Genomic DNA, 20,330 nt, shown 5'->3' with positions numbered 1-20,330 from the left:
CCCTTGAGAACTAATATTATAGAAAGAATGCCCTTGAGTACTAAATATTATAGACAGAATGCCCTTGAGAACTAATATTATAGAAAGAATGCCAATGAGTACTAAATATTATAGACAGAATGCCCTTGAGAACTAATAGTATAGACAGAATGCCCTTCAGTTCTTTATATCATAGACAATAAGGCATTGAGTACTTAATATTATGGACAATTTGCCCTTGAATACTTAAGCTTATAGACCGAACGCCCTTGAGTACGTAATATCATAGACAATAAGCCATTGAGAACTTAATATTATAGACATAATGCCCTTGAGAAATTAATATTATAGACAGCATGTCCTTGAGAACTTAATATCATAAACAGAATGCCCTTGAGGACTTAATGTTATTGACAGAATGCCTTTGTGAACTAAAAAGTATAGGCGGAAAGGCTTGAGTACCAAGTGACATAGGCAGAAAGGCTTTGGGTTCTTAATAGTATAGGCAGAAAGGCTTTAAGTTATAAATATTATTAACAATATGCCCTTGAGTACTTAATAGTATAAGCAGAAAGGCATAGCGTACTAAGTGGCACATAATCGCTAACAAATTGTTATTGTGGGCATTTGTATAGACCAATAGAGGCATGTTGTTAAAGACGAAGACATAATCACTTAAAAAGGTCAAAAGATTAATTTCCACAAATTAAGATAGTCAGTAAGATGAATACGCTACACAGTATGCTAGTGACCTTTAATATACTATATATACGGGGTCAGTATAATCGCTCGAACCCCATATGGAATTTATATACCGACCCCGTATAAGGTTACTAGCACATCGTGAAACTAATCATATAACCGTCTATTATATCATATAAACGGGAAATGATTTTCCTACCAATTCACCCTAAACAAACAATCATGAAAAGCGAAATATACCACAGAAGGTATCTGATTTCGTGTCGTGACACTTTTAAGGGATGATACTATGTCATGCAAGTATGAATAAATAAACTAAATATTCAAATATATTTATTAACGCCTTGCAGGACAGGTTGGTACTCGTGACTGTATATAAGTTTCAACAGGTTGTTCAATAGTTTCACAAGTCCCAAGAAATGTTTTTGCGGGAAGACGGGAAATTAATATCCACGTCAAATCACAGGTGCATTCGATAAGACAATGAGATAAGTCTAAAGTCGTAAGCGCGGGGGTGTTTAAGATTGCTCTCGGAATCTGAGTCATGGCTGTGGATGAGAAATCAATAACCCCTAATGCCGGCAATGATTGGAATGCTTCAGTAGAAATGTACGCCAGAGGGTTGTGAGATACATTCAATTTCGTTATAGTCGTCTGGTTACTCATATCATACCGCTCAATACTTTGTATATTATTGTTCGATACATCAAGCTCTGCCATGCTGGGTAATTTAAGTAAAGCTTGTGGAATTCTGTCAAGATGGCATCCACTTAAACCCATTTTTGTTATAGAAGCATTAATAAGAAGTGACAGCGCATCATCGGCGACGTACCATAAGCTGTTCCTACCCATATTCAAGTCTTTAAGATTGACAAGATTTCTCAAAACTGCAGGGAATCGCGATAATCCGTCATTTTGAAGACTTAACACTTCAAGTGGACTAGTTGTATGAGTTAAGGTGGCAAACGCTTGGGCAAAAATTCCACTGTCATGTACATAGACATTATCATCAAAATATAACTCTTTGAGCTGCGTAAGTTGTGATATTGCCAGTGGTATTTGTCTAAGTTGTGTGTGTGATATGTGCAACTTTTCTAACGTGTGTTCAAAACCATGAAATCCATCATAGGGTACATTGGCTAGATACCCTCCTTCATAGTTCAAGGTATTTAATTTCGGAAAATGGGTTAAGGCAACTCTCGGCCAAGTGGCAATATTGTGTCCTCCAAAATGAAATTCCGTTATAGAGTCCCCAATTAGACGGAAAACATTATCAGTAGGACCACTATCCAAAGTTGTTCCATCTGGGAAATCGTTATCCTTCAGATCTAAATACGACAGCTTATTCAATTTGCCAATATCCTGGGCATGTGACAAATCCCTCAAATTATTAGATCTAAGTGTAAGTTTTACAAGTGTATCGTAAACAGCATCAAAAGCGCCATCCGCAATGGCTGTTATGTGATTCTGACCTAAATTTATCTCTAAATCTTTGTGTGTTAATCCATTAAATGCATGAGCTGAAATGTTTCTTAAGTTATTGTTGTTAAGGTTTACAGTTGTTATTGAATCAGGACTTGGGATAGATGTAAAATCTGGTAGTGAAGTAAGTCCAGAGTTAGTGCAATCGTACACACTTCCAATCGTTTTACACGCTCCTTCCACCTTCACCGTGTTACCCAACAACACTAATACCAATAACAGCAACATCTGAAACAAAATGTTTGATATAAATAATTACTGAACTGATATAGCGATCAGTATAGCAAAAATCTTAACCATTATTGTGTTGATATCTGCATCGTTTTTGAAAATGCTGAGAAAGTACTCGAACTCATTTACACTGTGTAAAATGTAGTAGGTAACAAAGGGGTTTCCTTTTACTATTTGATCGAAGGTAAAACATTCTATTCTTTAAACTGATTTTATTGATATCCATTTGACGTGGCTAGGTACTTCTACAGCCAGTCATTGTGTTATTTTTCTAAGATAATTCTCGTGTTCTTGTAGATGATAGTGGAATTTTTGCTAATGTCTTTTGGTGTTTCTTTGAAACATATGACGTGGTTTTGTACTTATACATCCCGTTATTGTGGTATTGCGAAACATTTTCGTATTCTTGTCTTTCAATTTTGCTAATGTGCTTTGTCTATATGCCTTTTTATGTTTCTTTGATACATATATGACGTGTCTCTGTACTTAAAAATACCATTATTGTGTTATTGTACTACTAGTATGGTAAATTTGTGTATTCTTGTCTTGCATTGTTGCTATTATGCTTGGTATATATGCCATTTTTATTGTTACACATTTGTTTGTTTTTATAGTGATTAAGATTAAAACACAATGTTGAATGTTGTTCCCTTATGTTTAACATTTTTAATTATGTCTGTTTGTTTTGTTCACACATCGTTGTCAATATTATGAAATTTGATGCATCTATCTTACAATTGAGAGGTTTAGGATTTTTTTTTGGGCAAAATGAGGTTTAATTCACCATTTTTTACATAAGAAAATGCCTCTTTAAAGTCAGGAATATGACAGTTGTTATCCATTCGTTTGATGTGTTTGAGCTTTTGATTTTGAATTTTCCCCGGAGTTGAGTATTTTTGTGATTTACTTTTTCCAATAAAAACTGGTTTTAACCACTTCTGATTAAATTATTTATTTAAATGTTTATCTAATTGTTTTTTTTTATTTTTTTTTTATTAAATTAAATCGTATTGAAAGTTTTTGTATATATCGTTATTTATCAGATGACAATTTCTTCAGTGGATATTTGTTGTGCATTTTGTAACTGGAGGAATCAATAATGGTGACCTTCAGTTGTTTCAAAACACCTGCTCATAAGTGGACAGTAAACTTCTCAATGGCAGTCATACAATGTGTACTTTATTTTTATATCTTTTGTATATTTAACTGAAATTGTTAACATCTTATATACAATTTTGTTGCATGTACAAAACGAACAAATATAATTATACAAAAAACATGTTCACGGGACTGGTGTTGATGTTTCCACTAAATAGCTTTAGTCTAGAGATAAAATGTTCGTCTTACCTGTTGAATCGTTGTCAAAGTTCTAAACGTAAGGGTACAGTTTGTCATGTGCAAATTCTGTTATCTTAAAGATAACATATATTCTACTTATATCTAACCAATTTATTGGAATATTTTTTTTTACATAAATCAATTAAATATGTTGTCAATCATGAAATCAAGCATCTTGATAATGTTAGTTTCAGAGAATTTTTTGTTTGAATCAGAGTTATTCTTTACAAAGAAGGATTTTTCCCTCCCTAAAACGAGATACTTGTATCTACGTTGGCCATTCTTTTTTATAACTGGTGATGTAAATGTCTTTTGGTTTTATAAGTCTTTGTTTACTCCTTGGTTTTGATTGTTATAGTCTTATGAAACAAAGCACTACCAACTCTTTCAATTTGTCTTTTAGTTTGTAATGTGGAATACTTCTGTAAAGAGTAGAAAAGTCAAATGTTTTAATACTATTACAAAATGAAAGAGAGTTAGATTGTATGTACTCTAAAAGATCTTTGGAATTTTTAAGTGTCCACGTCTGTTTCACGCCACCTCTAGAATAGGCAGTTTCACAATAACTTTGAAGCCCGTCTTTGATTGTTGATAAAATATATGTTAATAATTTAGTAAGAGGTTTCGTTTAGCACTTGGAAGACCCATCAATATACCGTTGTTTGTAAGGACACTTATGTAGTTCAAGTATCCAATACAGTGATGGAAGATCCAGTTCTTCATCTTTGGTTGAAATTTCCAAGGAACATAGAACAGACCTATGATTATCCAGGATTTCCTCTTTGGTAAGTGTCCTGAGGGTATATGTTGAGTTTCCAAGTGAATTGTCAATACCTAATTCGTTTATCAAGCAGTTAATGTAATGAGTTTTACACACAAAAACGATGTTGTTTGGGGCTGAAGTTTATCTGCGGGGACAACAACATATTTGTCATGGAGGTAGGATAAGTGTTTCGTAACATTTGGGTCTTTAAAGATTGACGTAGCATGGGCATTGATAGACCCATTCAGTTTCTTAATTCTGATTTGTATCAACGACCTCACTGCCTCAATCCATTCTGAAAGAGTGTCTACGTCTTCCATCTCGCGCTTAAACCATTGCCTGGCATAATCCTCGACTGAATCCATCAAAATTTTAAAGTTGTATTAATATATCCCCAGAACTAGAAATTAAAGAAACAACAGACACGGCTTCCTCCACCTCATTTTTAGACTTATACCTCGAATTTGACATACACCAGACAGTCATCTCAGTACCAGAATCTGTGACAAACGAGACGATTTTAATTTTGAAATTATCAATTTTCCCAACCTTAGTAGCAATATAACAACTTCACCTGTATATGGGATATACATTTCCCAACTTATTCGGTATTTAAGAGCTTGCAGCTCCTTCTCAGACTTTGTAAAACGTCAGCAGTGTCTGGGCAGAAAGTTGATGAACCAGGGGTATGTCACTGTTATTAACAATTTCATTGGAAGGTACCAAGACCTTGTTGATAAATATTTCGTATCAACTTCACAAATAGTACACCATAGTCTTGAAGTATAGATTCAACGTACACGTTGTTTATAACTGACTATGCGGTGTGGGCTTTGCTCATTGTTAAAGGCCGCACGGTGACCTATAGTTGTTAATCTATGTGTCATTTTGGTCTCTTGTGGAGAGTTGTCTCATTGGCAATTATACCACATCTTCTTTTTTATATAAAATTGAGAATGGAAATGGGGAATGTGTCAAAGAGACAACAACCCGACCAAATAAAAAACAACAGCAGAGGGTCACCAACAGGTCTTCAATGTAGCGAGAAATTCCCGCACCCGGAGGCGTCCCTCAGCTGGCCCATAAACAAATATATACTAGTCCAGTGATAATGAACGCCATACTAATTTCCAAATTGTACATAAGAAACTAAAATTAAAATAATACAAGACTAACAAAGGCCAGAGGCTCCTGACTTGGGACAGGCGCATAAATGCGGCGGGGTTAAACATGTTTGTGAGATCTCAACCCTCCCCCTATACCTCTAACCAATGTAGTAAAGTAAACGCATAACAAAACGCACATTAAAATTCAGTTCAAGAGAAATCCGAGTCTGATGTCAGAAGATGTAACCAAAGAAAATAAACAAAATGACAATAATACATAAATAACAACAGACTACTAGCAGTTAACTGACATGCCAGCTCCAGACTTCAATTAAACTGACTGAAAGATTATGATTTCATCATATGAACATCAGGCACAATCCTTCCCGTTAGGGGTATGCATCATCTTAATACGTGTTATAGAGTTCTTTTATTTGTCTTTATTAATATTACTTTTACTGTTTAGTCAGTTTTTGATCACATCCATTTGATATGCATGGTTCCTGTCATTATGTTGTTTGCATTATCTTTCATATTTGCTTTGTCTGTGTGACTTTTTGTGTTTTTTTATACATATGTGGCTCAAGACTTAAATATCCCGCTATTGTGTTATTGTTCTATTATAAATTTTTTATCTGGTCTTTCGAATTTCTATTGATCTGCCTGTATGCCCTTTTGTGTTTCTTTTATTTTGGCTCTTTTTTTTTTAGAAGAAATACACTATAAACATATAGACAAGCAAGCGGCAAGAAGGGAAGGTAAAATTATAATTAACATTCTGCAGAAGATTTGTCTAAAGAGCTATAGATTATATTATTTAAATAGTTTGAACGACAAAATTATTTTAATTCGTTCACATTCTGACGTCAAACGCGCGATTCTATGCGAGTCAATTTTAATCTAATTATTCGGTCCAGTACTTAAAATCTTTCAATCGTTATGGGTGGATTTAACATACATAAGTAAAATTCTAAAATAAGAAAGCAATGAATGAGGCTGTTTATTTTGTGCTTCTTGTTAAATATCTGTTTGTTTTTATTGTGATTAAGATACTTGTGGCACTTGTACATCCTGTCTTTATTGTTCATGATATTCTCGAATTCTTGTCATTCATTTTTGCTAATGTGCTTTGTCTCTATGCCTTTTGGTGCTACTTCGATACATTTAGCGTGACTCTGTACTTAAACATCCCGTCATTGTACTATGGTAAGTTCGTGTATTCTTGTGTCTTATTGTGCTATTATAAAACTTGTGTTTTGCTTGTCTTTCATTTTTGCTATGTGCTTTGTCTATATGCCTTTTATGTTTCTTTGTTACATATATGACGTGGCTCTGTACTGATACATCCCGTCATTGTGTTATTGTACTTTGGGTAAATTTGTGTATTCTTAACTTTAACTTTTGCTAAGCTGATGGGTCTATATGCTATTTTGTGCTTCTTTGTTACATATTTGTATGTTTTTTTTTAGTGAATAGGATTATAACACAATGTTGACTGCTGTAATTTTGACATTTTTACCTATTATGACTGTTTGTTTTGTTCACTCATCGTTGTCAATAGAGTTAAATTTGATACAACTGTCATACAAGTGAGAGGTTTAGTTGGCTATAAAATCCGGTTCAATCCACCATTTTCTACATAAGACTATGCCTGTACCAAGTCATAAATATAACAGTTGTTTGCATTCGTTTGGGCTTTTAATTTTGCCATTTAATTAGGGACTTTCTGTTTTGAACCTAGGAGTTCAGTATTTTTGTGATTTTACTTTTCAGAATGACGACATGGTCAAGCGAACCCTGTTTGACGGACACGAAGATCTTGCAAGAATCCATAAACTTGATATAGTTTTCACATTACTCATAATGTGTAAGAATAAACACATGTCAATAACTACACATTATTTTAAGCAGTCGCTAAACTATACACAATAAAGAATAGGGGCAATGAAAACATGACGCAAAATTCGTAGCATATGGCATTTGTATACAAGGTATAAGCATCAGGATCTCCAACCTTTTAAATAAAATGATTTATAGGTACAAAAAATACCAATTAATGCAATGCTCTTAGTTTTAAAAAGATTTTGCAGGGTATAAAGAGCATGGGAATTGTTTTCTATCATAATGACCCAAAGGATAACTTAGTAAATCTAAATTTATTCAAAGAATTCCCCCTTCCAGCAATAAAACCCATGCCAAAAAGAAGCTTTTCGTTCTTTTTTTTTACATAAATAAGGCCGTTAGTTTTCTCGTTTGAATTGTTTGACATTGTCTTATCGGGGCCTATTATAGCTGACTATGCGGTATGGGCTTTGCTCATTGTTGAAGGCCGTACGGTGACCTATAGTTGTTAATGTCTGTGTCATTTTGGTCTTTTGTGGATAGTTGTCTCATTTTACAATCATACCACATCTTCTTTTTTATATTTCCAGTTGACTGTGACGGATGTATAAATACACAACAACAATTCGTAGGAATGGGAAATTAAAACCTTGTAGGGTGTATTACTAGCAGCTCCTTATGTTCCTTGTTACAAAGTAAAAGTTCGTCTTCCCAATCCAATTAATCCTCATTTTCAAGTTAAATTAATGACTGGTCCATTTATTTTTGTTCGAAATATGCATTGAACTATTCGCTACTGGACGTTAAGCAAACATCAATCAACCAATCATATTTGTGTATGCATGCGCTTATTAATATGATCTTTTAGTATTTTAGTTTGTATCTTTTAGTGTATAGTTTGAAGAAATAAAATATCATACAATACATCTCTAGACCTGAGAGGAACTGCTAGACTAGAAACTAGTAAAAATGTGTTATTAGTGTATTATGTGAAGCAAAAAATCTTTGGTTATTCTGAAAAGATAGTCTCAATTATTCTAATATGAAATCTGCTACCCACTATCTAACTGGGAAAAGAAATGTAACTCTGTTATTCCTCCGTCAAATTTTTTTTACCAGAGATTATTATCAATGTAATTCATCGTATCGTTAAATTAATTTGAGTGATATACTAGTATCTGTTTATTGTTGGAGTAAGTAGGGTCTTGATTTAAAAACACATGCATTATAGCACTAAAACCTTTCTTAATCTGCATCATTAAATGCCAAACGGGGCTTACTCTTAATAAATCTTACTAATCCAAACATAATTTTAGATAAACATTAATATGCTACTTTAAAGTATGAAAAAAAGACTTCTCTATTTTTATCCATCTGATGAGTTAAGCCTTTTTCAACTGATTTTTATAGTTCGTTCTTATGTTATACTGTTATACCACTGTCACAGGTTAGGGGAGGGTTCGGATCCCGCTAACATGTTTAATCCCGCCACATTCTGTATGTATGTGCCTGTACCAAGTCAGGAGCCTGCAATGCAGTGGTTGTCGCTTGTTTATGTAACTACATATTTGCTTTTTGTTCATTTTTTGTACATAAATTAGGCAGTTGGTTTTCCTCGTTTGAATTGTTTTACATTGTTATTTCGGTGCCTTTTGTAGCTGACTATACGGTATGGGCTTTGCTCATTGTTGAAGGCCGTATGGTGACATATAATTGTTAATTTCTGTGTCATTTTGGTCTCTTGTGGAGAGTTGTCTCATTGGCAATCATACCACATCTTCTTTTTTTTTATATTCTAAACATTTTGTGTGTGTAAGAACATTAAGAATTAGACGTGTTGATACACGATCGTGTCTTCATGTGCTGGTTATGAAGTTTTTTAATGGGATATACTGAAGCTCAGTTACAGATCATACTTAAGATTAAATTCTTCAAGCTACATATCAGAAGATATAAATTACTTAACATGGATTACTGTGTAAATTAGAGGCAACAGTACTATAGTAGTTTACCGATTTTCAAAAGTAAAGATTATCAAGGTAACACATTTAAACTGAGGGAATTGCATTGAAACGGTCTTGAAGCATCCGCCATGCGAGTCCATAATCAGTCAAAACTTAATAGCCGGGTAAAACACACAATCAGTAAAATAACAATTTGGACCACTATTCAGGTATCTAATACAAACATGTCGCTATTGATTTGAGATTTATGCATATGGTATCGGTCAACCAAATCGTGGTGGTGACCGTAACTCTTATGTTATATCGATTTCAGTGGTTCTTCCTAATAATTCTGTTTCGACAGATTTGTGCTGTAATCACCATACAATGGGGCAGCAAGTATTTTACTTGCTGAAAAGGGTTATTAAACGTCAATTTAACTAAAGCAAACACACATGGAAACCTTTAGTAATTTTTGGTCCTCAATGTTTTTCAACTTCGTACTTTATTTGGCCTTTAAAACATTTTGTTTATCCGAGCGTCACTGATGAGTCTTTTGTAGACGAAACGCGCGTCTGGCGTAAATATAAAATTATAATCCTGGTATCTATGATGAGTTTATTTGGATAGAGAGTTGTCGCATTGGCACTTGTACCACATCTTATATTCATATATGGTCATGTGGACACAGTGCAGGAAGATACGCATTGATGTCGACGTCTGGACTGTCACAGTAACTAAAACTAATAGAAGACAGGAGTAACCGGACTATAATTTTAGGACTTTAAAAGGGGTTGAAAAATGTTTAAATAATCGATAAATAGACTACCTTTGAATAGACTTATTAAGAAGGGATATAGTTACGATACTGTTGTCAGGTCATTAAAGATTGCATATTTTGGTGTTAATATTGATTCACTTATAGGGTCTTTGCATCGGAACTAACACACATTTATTAAAAAACCAGTTGTTGGCATGACACGGGTTATGTTCTTCTCATATATGTTATGATGGTATGATACTAAACCCCTAACGGGAAGGATTGTGCCTGATGTTCATATGTTAAAATCATAATCTTTCAGTCAGTTTAATTGAAGTCTGAAGCGGGCATGTCAGGTAACTGCTAGTAGTCTGTTGTTATTTATGTATTATTGTCATTTTGTTTATTTTCTTTGGTTACATCTTCTGACATCAGACTAGGACTTCTCTTGAACTGAATTTTAATGTGCGTATTGTTATGCGTTTACTTTTCTACATTGGCTAGAGGTATAGGGGGAGGGTTGAGATCTCACAAACATGTTTAACCCCGCCGCAATTTTGCGCCTGTCCCAAGTCAGGAGCCTCTGGCCTTTGTTAGTCTTGTATTATTTTAATTTTAGTTTCTTGTGTACAATTTGGAAATGTGTATGGCGTTCATTATCACTGAACTAGTATATATTTGTTTAGGGGCCAGCTGAAGGACGCCTCCGGGTGCGGGAATTTCTCGCTACATTGAAGACTTGTTGGTGACCTTCTGCTGTTGTTTTTTTCTACGGTCGGGTTGTTGTCTCTTTGGCACATTCCCCATTTCCATTCTCAATTTTATTTCCATTTCTCCATTTTAAGAGAACAGGGTCCATGAACATGGTCGATCATATACAATACGTGTTGTTGTCGTCGGTCTTGAATGAGCTTTTAAATTAAAATTTGCGATGAAGACCGAATATAATTTTTAAATAAATGACAAATAGTTTTTGCATTAAACAAGAAAAAATGATATCATTTTGATGTCAGTTTGAAGTATATAGATCTCATGTGGTATAAACATTCAGATTAAAAGTTATCTTCGATGATAATACTTTAATGTCGCCACCATGAATTGCTTGATTATTTTTAAAGTGTCTTTCAGATGAATAAGCATGTTAATATAAATGTAATACGATTTGAATTGGTACTGCAGCTTACATTGATAGTAAATATGTAACGGAATAAAAAGTAAAAACCACCTCCGCTCGATTAAAGATGTGTTTTACATTTCATTAACTTTTAACGCATCTTTGCTTTATTGTGAAAATTACAAGATTAGAATGACATTTACTATATATTTTCCAAAATCACATCGCATCAAAGACTATCATAATTAAAATGAATGCACGGAATGTTTTCTACATCTTATATGTATACAATTGCTTCAACATAATACAACATGTAAATGTATGCATCTCATCTGTTTATTTTAAGCAAAATTAACTGTCTCTGTTGGTTTTTTTTACCTCATTACTGTTTGTAGACTATTAAGTAACTATTTTGATGTCTTCTTCATAGCAGGTATATTATATTGTATCATAAATTAAATGTTTACATAATGCATAACTTTATATGATTTAATGTCTATTAGTATGCACACTTTTAATATAATGTACACATTATGTGCAAACCGGTTTCCTTATTCACCTGTTAAGTAAGTTTGGTAAAAGATCAATGGTTAGGAATTCACTCGGTAAAAAAACAAGTCTTTAAAAAGTTCTGTAGAGTTAGTGAATATTTGGATCAAATCTAAATATGTATCTGTACTACTACTTGTAAACGAAAGATGGGTCTTTAAAAGATTCAAACATTATGTTTTTTGCATTTACATATCTGACTTTAAGTAAGCAAATGTAAACCGGTTTTTACCTCCTACACATATTAAAGACATGAATGAGCAATCTTTCAAATTCAAATTTGGTAAAAAATATTAAAATTGGCTCGGAATTTAGTGAAGAAGTTATGAATAAACCCAGTATCCTTGGTGGTTACGGTGTAATGATAACATAGGTTCAACCGACCATGCCGAAAATCAGCTCGGGGCGTTGTTGATATAATGCAAAAGTCCTTGTATTTATATACTGATAACTAAAAGTCTTTGCCAAATTCGAACTGACGGACAAATTGAAAAGGATGGCGTAATAATGTGTTATATACAAGGGTATAAATTCTAAAGGTTTCACGTTGTGAGCGTTCATTGAACTTTCTCCAATCGGATGTAAATAGAGTAATAGACCTGTAATTATGAATAGGAAGACAATATCCTTTACCAAGGACAGTCTATACGATCTGGTGCCTACTAGTAACATGCAATGGGAGGATATACAGAAAAACACATTCACAAACTGGGTAAACGAACAACTAAACACCAAAGGGGTTGTCGTTCGTGATATAAGAAGTGAACTATCGGAACATTTAGGTACATTAGTGGAAGTATTACAAAGACAGCAGATATTGGGTATAACTAACAGGTCAGACAATCAGTATGCACGGCTACAAAATATTACAGTAGCATTAGAGGCTATAAGTAGCGATGGCGTAAGGATAGTTAGTATAGGTAAGTACTGTAGATACAGATTGAAATCTCTCTAAATATTTAAATGATAGTCAATTTTGAAGCAACTGTTTTTATAGTATTTGGCTACAGCAACGTCATTTTTCATATCCAAAACTCCTTCAAAACTTTTCCACATTAATACGAGGCCGCAATGTTATTATGAATTCAACAAATGTGACGAAAATGAATTACATAAAATGCATCAGCATGACGAAATGATTCTAATTTTAATGTTGTCATTAAAGTAATTCATCGTGTCATAAAATTTCTACTGTGTTATTTTATCAAAACAGTTGAGCTAAATAATCTGTATCTTTTCGTTGCTTAGATGAACGAAACGATCTGTATAGTTTCAGTGCCTTCTATTTAAAGACGTTCGTCCCTGAATTTTACATCAGATTAAAAATGACCTTTTGTGTTTTATAGACTTACATCTCCTACATAGATTAGTACTATGTGTTTGTTAGCATATATGTAGCTCTTTCTTCATTGTAGAAACTATTTTTTCTTATCGTTAATCTGACTTCAATATTTGAGTTTGAAGTTTATTACGTAATTGTGTACACATGCTTACCACGGAACTTTTTGAGTTGTTCTGTTGTTTGGAATTCTTAGTGAGAGTTTTAGTGAGAGTTGTATGATTATTTGCTACAACTCAGAGCGATGTAGAGGCGAAATGTTTGCTACAATGTAGTAATTAACTTCTCACAACATTTCAGAGAAATTAATTTGTAGAAATGCACATGTTCGTTGCAATGCATCTAGCAATTAACAGAATTAATGTTCGTAGCAATTTATCTACCTATTGAGAGATGAAATGTTCGTAGCGATAAATCTAGCAATGGTCCGTAGCAATGCATCTATCAATGCAGAGATGTAATATTCGAGGTATTATAGGACAATTATAGAAATCTAATATTTATGGAAATACAGACAAATGTGAATGTTATACAGAAGCTTACTGTTCGTGAAATATAGAGATATGGTGAGATGTAATGTATCTTACAAAGCAAATCAATATAGAAATGTAAAGATGAGAATTACATTTCGTTGCAATAAGTGCAATGCAAAGCTGCACGTATTGTGGAAATGCATAGTAACGATTAGGGGCATTGTCTAAGTCATGTTCCTCACGTCGTAACTACAATCCCCTTCCCTTTCATGAATGTGACCTACCGAATTAGACTATTTACCGGATTTGTAATCACATAAGCAACCCGACGGATGCCACATGTGGAGCAGGATCTGCTTATCCTTCCGGAGCACCTGAGATCACCCCTAGTTTTTGGTGGGGTTTGTGTAGTTTATTCTTTAGTTTTCTATGTTGTGTCATGTGTACTATTGTTTTTCTGTTTGTCTTTTTCATTTTTAGCCATGGCGTTGTCAGTTTGTTTTAGATTTTTGAGTTTGATTGTCCCTTTGGTATCTTTCGTCCCTCTTTCAATGCAGAGTAACGGTTTGACCGTTAGATGCAATGTATAATATAATGCAGACTAACGATTGTAGCTAGTGAATGTAGAGTAAGTTTAGATGCATTTTTGGTTGCAGTGCAAAGTTTATGATTCAACAATTTTAGCTTTGTTATAGCAAGTATGCATTGGTTATATACGTTGGGAAAATATAATGTATCAATCGCAGACGCAGGAATATAAAAATCTTGTTGTTTATTAAGCCAGGGAAATAAAAAGAATAACTTGCTTAATCTTATATTTTTGCATCTACATTCTTGGTCTCAGACAACTTGTATAACGGTGCAGAATTTACTGCAGACAAAATATTTTGAAAAAGTATATACAATAGAACAATTGACGTTAGTTTTACCGGTGGAAGATAAATACATGTCAAACAGTTAAATCACTAAATAAGTCAATGATCTTTCCAGTTGAATGTACATGTACTAATTATAATTTGACAAGCCCCATGGCGTCATAAATACAAGTTTAAAGAAAATCTATTTACTTACTTATACAATAGTTAAAAATTGATACCTTTAATTAGGGGACGACCATTTGATATTCTGGGGGAGGGGGTTGGGGATGTACTTTTTTATACTTTTTTTACCTACAGTTATTGTTGCAAATTATTAATTTTCATCCTGTTTTATGCAAGGTTATTTTTTCCAGCTCTATACAGACTAGGTTATTCTTTTTCAAATCCTCTTGCTCCGCTCCCCATAAAATTGTCGTTCCGTTATTCGTATTACTAGTTTGGATCGTGGGTTATTGCCATTCAGATCCAACGAAACAAAATTTTAACAAAAGATAAATGTGAAACTATGCATTTAGATAAAAGTTTTCAGTGTAGTGTAAATTGTACACTTCAAAAACGATTAATATTTGACTTGCACATGCTAAGATATATTACAAAACAAACCCTAACTCAACAAGGTTGTATACGTTACGGATAAATATATATTCTTATTCTACACTGGCACCAACTATTATGGCTACGCTTTCTATAAAGTCAGAGTGTTCAAAGAATTGGTCTCATCTTGCTACAAATCTAAATACTCTCCTTATTGACATTTAAATTACGCCACAATCAAATTGTGTCATCACGACTAAGGTAAAATGTACATGTATTCCACAAGAGACCTTCCCTTGACGAGTGCTAGTATAAAAAATGTAATGAGTAATGTTATTTTAATGATTTTTATGTTTTATTTGATTAACAGGGCGGTCGTATGAGCTCTTAAAGGTACATTAGCATGTAATCTCCAATTACTTTTTTTAAAGTAGTCAAACGCAAAATAAAAACTCCTACTAACATATAATTTATTGTTATTAAGAAGTAAAGGCACATTTTGACAAACTAGGCGATGTTATTTTTCCTTTTGGCAATTTCCTTTCCTTATGTGTTTTGGATGTACAATAGTGTATATTTCTCAATTGGTTAAATGAGCACGTGTTTGCAATGAAATCTCAACTTTAAATGATCACAAAAAATATTAAAAACGGTGATTATGTTTTCAAAAATTGGTCAAAACTTTTCTTCACTGTTTCGCATGTATATGTTTTCTTTATTGATTTTTATGGTCTGTACCGATTGAATAAGGAAATTTGAGTTCTAAAAGAACTGGTTAGACTTCGCCTCATGTCCAGGAACCTTGAACGTTATACCTACTTTGTTAAATAGTTTCGGGTTTCTCTCTATTTCTCTCTATTTTGTTGTGTTCTTATTATTTTTAGGGTGAGAAGGGTTGGGTTATTTTGGTGATGTTGTTTTGTTTGTTTCTGTTTTATCGTATGTTGTTTGTATGTTTTATTTTTGTGAACTTGATGTTGAAGAGATATGATACTAATATATAAGTAGTCCCTGCTATTTATGGACAATTGTAAATCGTCCTGGATGACCTTTTTATGTATTTTTTATTTATCGTCTCATTGATGTTTCACACTTAAAATAAAATAACAAAGACGAGGTTTTTTTTCGGTTGAATGTGTTCTTATAATAAATACACATGGAAAAAAGTATTGCAACACCAAATTGAAATTCAAATTAAAAAAACACTTTTAATTTTTTTGTTAAATAATTTGTTGAAATAGAACTAATTAAACATTATTCAAATATCACCTGAGTTTAATCAATAAATATCGACTCTATCAGTTCTTATCTGCATATGCAGGTACTGTACTCGTAAACACTAAAACAGCTGTTTTTATCCTCTTTGTTTTCAACACTTAAAATAACCAAGTTTATAAATTTATGTGATTGAGACCTTGTAATTGGTCATCCACAACTCATAACTACAGCAAGATGGCAGATAATCAGCATGAGGGAAGCAGGTATGTCGCTGTGACAAGTGCTCGTATTGTTGGTCATCACCATTCCACTATAAGTCGTTTTGTGAATAAAAATCAGTCAAGAAACGATGTTAAATACCTTCCGAGGTCAAGAAGACCCCCTATAACATCTGCTAGTGAAAATCAAGCATAATGAAGGTTGGTCAGAAGGAAACCAATTGCAAACAATACAATCCTAAAAATAGATTGGCTCATCGCTACTGGTTATCGTGCGATAATACCATTTCGGGGATATTCATTATCACTGGACTAGTATATATTTGTTTAGGGGCCAGCTGAAGGACGCCTCCGGGTGCGGGAATTTCTCGCTACATTGAAGACCTGTTGGTGACCCTCTGCTGTTGTGTGTTTTTTTTATTTGGGCGGGTTGTTGTCTCTTTGACACATTCCCCATTTCCATTCTCAATTTTATTTGCCTACGAACAGACACACAGATTCGCGTATCCAATATAGTGCAGAGTTCGCCAAAGTTGGAAATTGGCGTCGTGGAGGAAGATCCATTGTTCCAATGGAATTCGGTTGATCTTCCTTGGCCCAATCGTAGTCCGAATTTGAACCATATCAAGCATATATGGTACACTATTGGGCGTAAAGTGCACGAAAGGACATCCCAGTTCAAACACGTCATGAAATAAACAATACCCTTCGTCAAGAATGGTTACTGCTACCTTAGCAACACATTAGTCGACTTATGGCAGGAATCAGAAGACGTTAAGATGCGATTATCCGTTTGAATGGAGTCTACGCACACAAAGTACTAATTCTTTGGCGTATAACGATCAACCATGATATGAACAATCATCTAAAGATTAATTTTGAAATGTTTGACATTATAAACTTCGACTACAACAAAAGTTGTAAAATGCATTTTTTTGTACCAAAAACACTTCATTTTGTTATAAAATTTTTGGTAAGATAAAACTTTTTTTTTCATTAATTTTTTGTTCGTTTTAATGCCAATTTCATCATTAACTACGTTTCAAAAAAAAAAGTAAAATCACAAAAATACTGAACTTAGAGGAAGATCAATTGGGAAAGTCCATAATCACATGGCAAAATCAAATAACAAAACGCATCAAAAACGAATGGACAAAAACTGTCATATTCCTGACTTGGTACAGGCATTTTCAAATGTAGAAAATGGTGGATTAAACCTGGTTCTATAGCGCTAACCCTCTCACTTTAATGACAGTCTCATCAATTTCCGATATTTTTACATTGATGCGTTAAATAAACAGACACAATAAATATAATAGTCAAAATATGGGTACATCAGTCATCATCGTTTAACAATTTTAAAAGGAACAATTTAACAGAACACAAAAACATCTACTACCTACGAACACATTTATTGAGTGTCTGACGTCAGAAATTTTATTTTACAAATATTTTATCATATTCCATCAGATAAAGATAAATGTACAAAGTTTATATAAAGTGAAAAGACCCAATACCTTGACATTTTGCGACAAGCAAAAACGACCCTTATGGCAAAAAATATGAATTATCAGATTTTTTATTAATTAAACAGAAAATACTAATGCCAACTCAATGTAAAAATTTTGAAAATGATCGGTGAAAAACTATAATATTATGCTTGTGAAGATGATAGCTATTTGTCAGATATCCTATATGCTATACCAATTTACAACTTGCTGCTCAATAAAGACACGAATAATATGATAATACATTCTTTATATAAAGACGGTATACCTCTACCAAGGACGATTTAACTGACATCAATTTTAATATATAATATTCACAAGCTGAAAATTTTGCATGGTTCATAAATTTTAATTTAGGTTTAAAGTGTGTATCAAAAGAAAATGATCCTCCATGAATATCACTCCCACTGATGATAAAAACCATAATGATATAACAAGATTTTGTGCACAACTTAGATAAATATACTTTTTCTCTCTGGGTTTATAATAAATAATACGCAGACATGAACAGGTACTAGTTCTTCGGAAAGTACCAATAACTAGATGTTTAATGATAACTTTACAAATAATTCAGAATGCTCTTGAGATTCTAAGTGTTGACGTTGTGTATTATTTCATTTATATCGTAATTTTCAAGTTGGCTTTGGGCTATCATATTACTTTTGGTCGTATGACTCTTAACGTGGCTTGGTATTTCTACATCCAGATTTTGAGGGGGTTTAAGCGTTCTTGGTGCGGTAGGTCCACTTGTGCGATTCGAACGAGAAATGTTTTCATAGTGTTGTTTTCATTTGTATACCGATGTTGTTTTTTTTTATTATGCCCCACCTACGATAGTAGAGGGGCATTATGTTTTCTGGTCTGTGGCTCCGTTCGTCTGTGCGTCCGTCCGTTCAGGTTAAAGTTTTTGGTCAAGGTAGTTTTTGATGAAGCTGAAGTCCAATCAACTTGAAACTTAGTAGACTTGTTGCTTATGATAAGATCTTTCTAATTGTAAAGCCAAATTAGACTTTTGACCCCAATTGCACGGTCCACTGAACATAGAAAATGAAAGTGGGAGTTTCAGGTTAAAGTTTTTGGTCAAGGTAGTTTTTGGTGAAGCTGAAGTCCAATCAACTTGAAACTTAGTAAACTAGTTGCTTATGATATAATCTTTTTAATTTTGAAGCCAAATTAGACTTTTGACCCCAATTTCACGGTCCACTAAACATAGAAAATGAAAGTGGGAGTTTCAGGTTAAAGTTTTTGGTCAAGGTAGTTTTTGATAAAATTGAAGTCCAATCAACTTGAAACTTAGTACATTGTTCCCTATAGTATAATTTTTCTAATTTTAATACCAAATTAGATTATTACCCAATTTCACGATCCATGGAACATGGAAAAGGATAGTGCGAGTGGGGCATCCGTGTACTTTGGACACATTCTTGTTTCACTTAATTTGTAATTTATCAGGAAAGAATTTTAAAGTGCTCTCCTGCTAATATTATATCACAATAGTTGTACTGCATAGCTATTGCGAGGGTGACAACAAATTACCTGACCCTGTTTGTTACAAAATGTCGCCATAAATAAGCTATAAGAATCACCCTGATAACACTGGATAATTTGGCGAGACATTTTAACCAACATTAGTTAGGCTTCGGTAGTTCAAATTTTCATTTCGACCTTTCTTAAAAATAAAATGACCTTTAATCACCATTCCATAACATTAATTATGCAACAACACTTTGTCCAGTTAAATTGACTATAAACAAGGTACACACCCCAAACGCATTAACCAATTCTCCAAGGTTTTATGTATTGGAAGTTTATTATTCAGTCAATAAACCTTGGTGTTAGAATGAATACTGCCCGAGGCATTTCAAAACGAAAAATGTGATTTACTGATCAATCCTGGTTGACCTACGTTATAGAAACGTTTTATTTATCATACAACACAGATTCCGCCTGATTTTATTTAGACTAAGTGATAAGACAAGAAAATTAGAGGAATTTGCATTCATTTGTATCTTTGTTCGTCATGGACTCGTACGCTGTTCCTTAATGTCTTTTACTAATAGTTATCAAAGGTACCAGGGTTATAATTTAGTACGCCAGACGCGCGTTTCGTCTACATAAGACTCATCAGTGACGCTCAAATAAAAAATATTTATAAACCCAAACAAGTACAAAGTTGAAGAGCATTAACTATCATTTCTTTAAATGAAAGATCTGAATTTGATTAAATACTAAATCCTTTTAACAAATGAAAACTTAATTGCATATTATGATAAACTATCTACTGACAGCACTAATCGGACGGGAAATCGACATGCAACAACCACTTACGCCACACATCGGCATAGTCCCAGTC

At 33.5% G+C, this 20,330-nt stretch overlaps 2 protein-coding genes across 3 annotated transcripts in view; one reads left to right on the top strand and one right to left on the bottom strand.

Annotated features, from left to right (window-relative positions):
- Positions 1-997: 997 nt before the first annotated feature.
- Positions 998-3,798, bottom strand: LOC139518102 (leucine-rich repeat-containing protein let-4-like). The gene is made up of 2 exons (XM_071309765.1): positions 3,742-3,798; positions 998-2,391 (listed from the first exon to the last, which is right to left on the bottom strand). The coding sequence occupies exons 1-2, from the start codon at positions 3,787-3,789 to the stop codon at positions 1,018-1,020; spliced, it is 1,422 nt and encodes a 473-aa protein (XP_071165866.1). The 5' UTR covers positions 3,790-3,798; the 3' UTR covers positions 998-1,017.
- An 8,366-nt stretch (positions 3,799-12,164) lies between these two features.
- Positions 12,165-20,330, top strand: part of LOC139518101 (filamin-A-like) — a 46,872-nt gene continuing 38,706 nt past the window's right edge. Inside the window, exon 1 of one of the 2 annotated variants that reach the window (XM_071309763.1) lies at positions 12,165-12,729. In XM_071309763.1, the coding sequence (XP_071165864.1) occupies positions 12,417-12,729 (313 nt within the window). In that variant the 5' untranslated portion in view covers positions 12,165-12,416. The remainder of the gene's footprint in view (positions 12,730-20,330) is intronic. The other variant, XM_071309764.1, reaches the window with a different exon arrangement.

Source organism: Mytilus edulis, chromosome 3, assembly GCF_963676685.1.
Source record: "Mytilus edulis chromosome 3, xbMytEdul2.2, whole genome shotgun sequence".
In the NCBI taxonomy this organism is placed as follows: Eukaryota; Metazoa; Mollusca; class Bivalvia; order Mytilida; family Mytilidae; genus Mytilus; species Mytilus edulis.
Note: the sequence above shows the minus strand (reverse complement) of the source record. Positions and strands in the feature narration are given on the sequence as shown.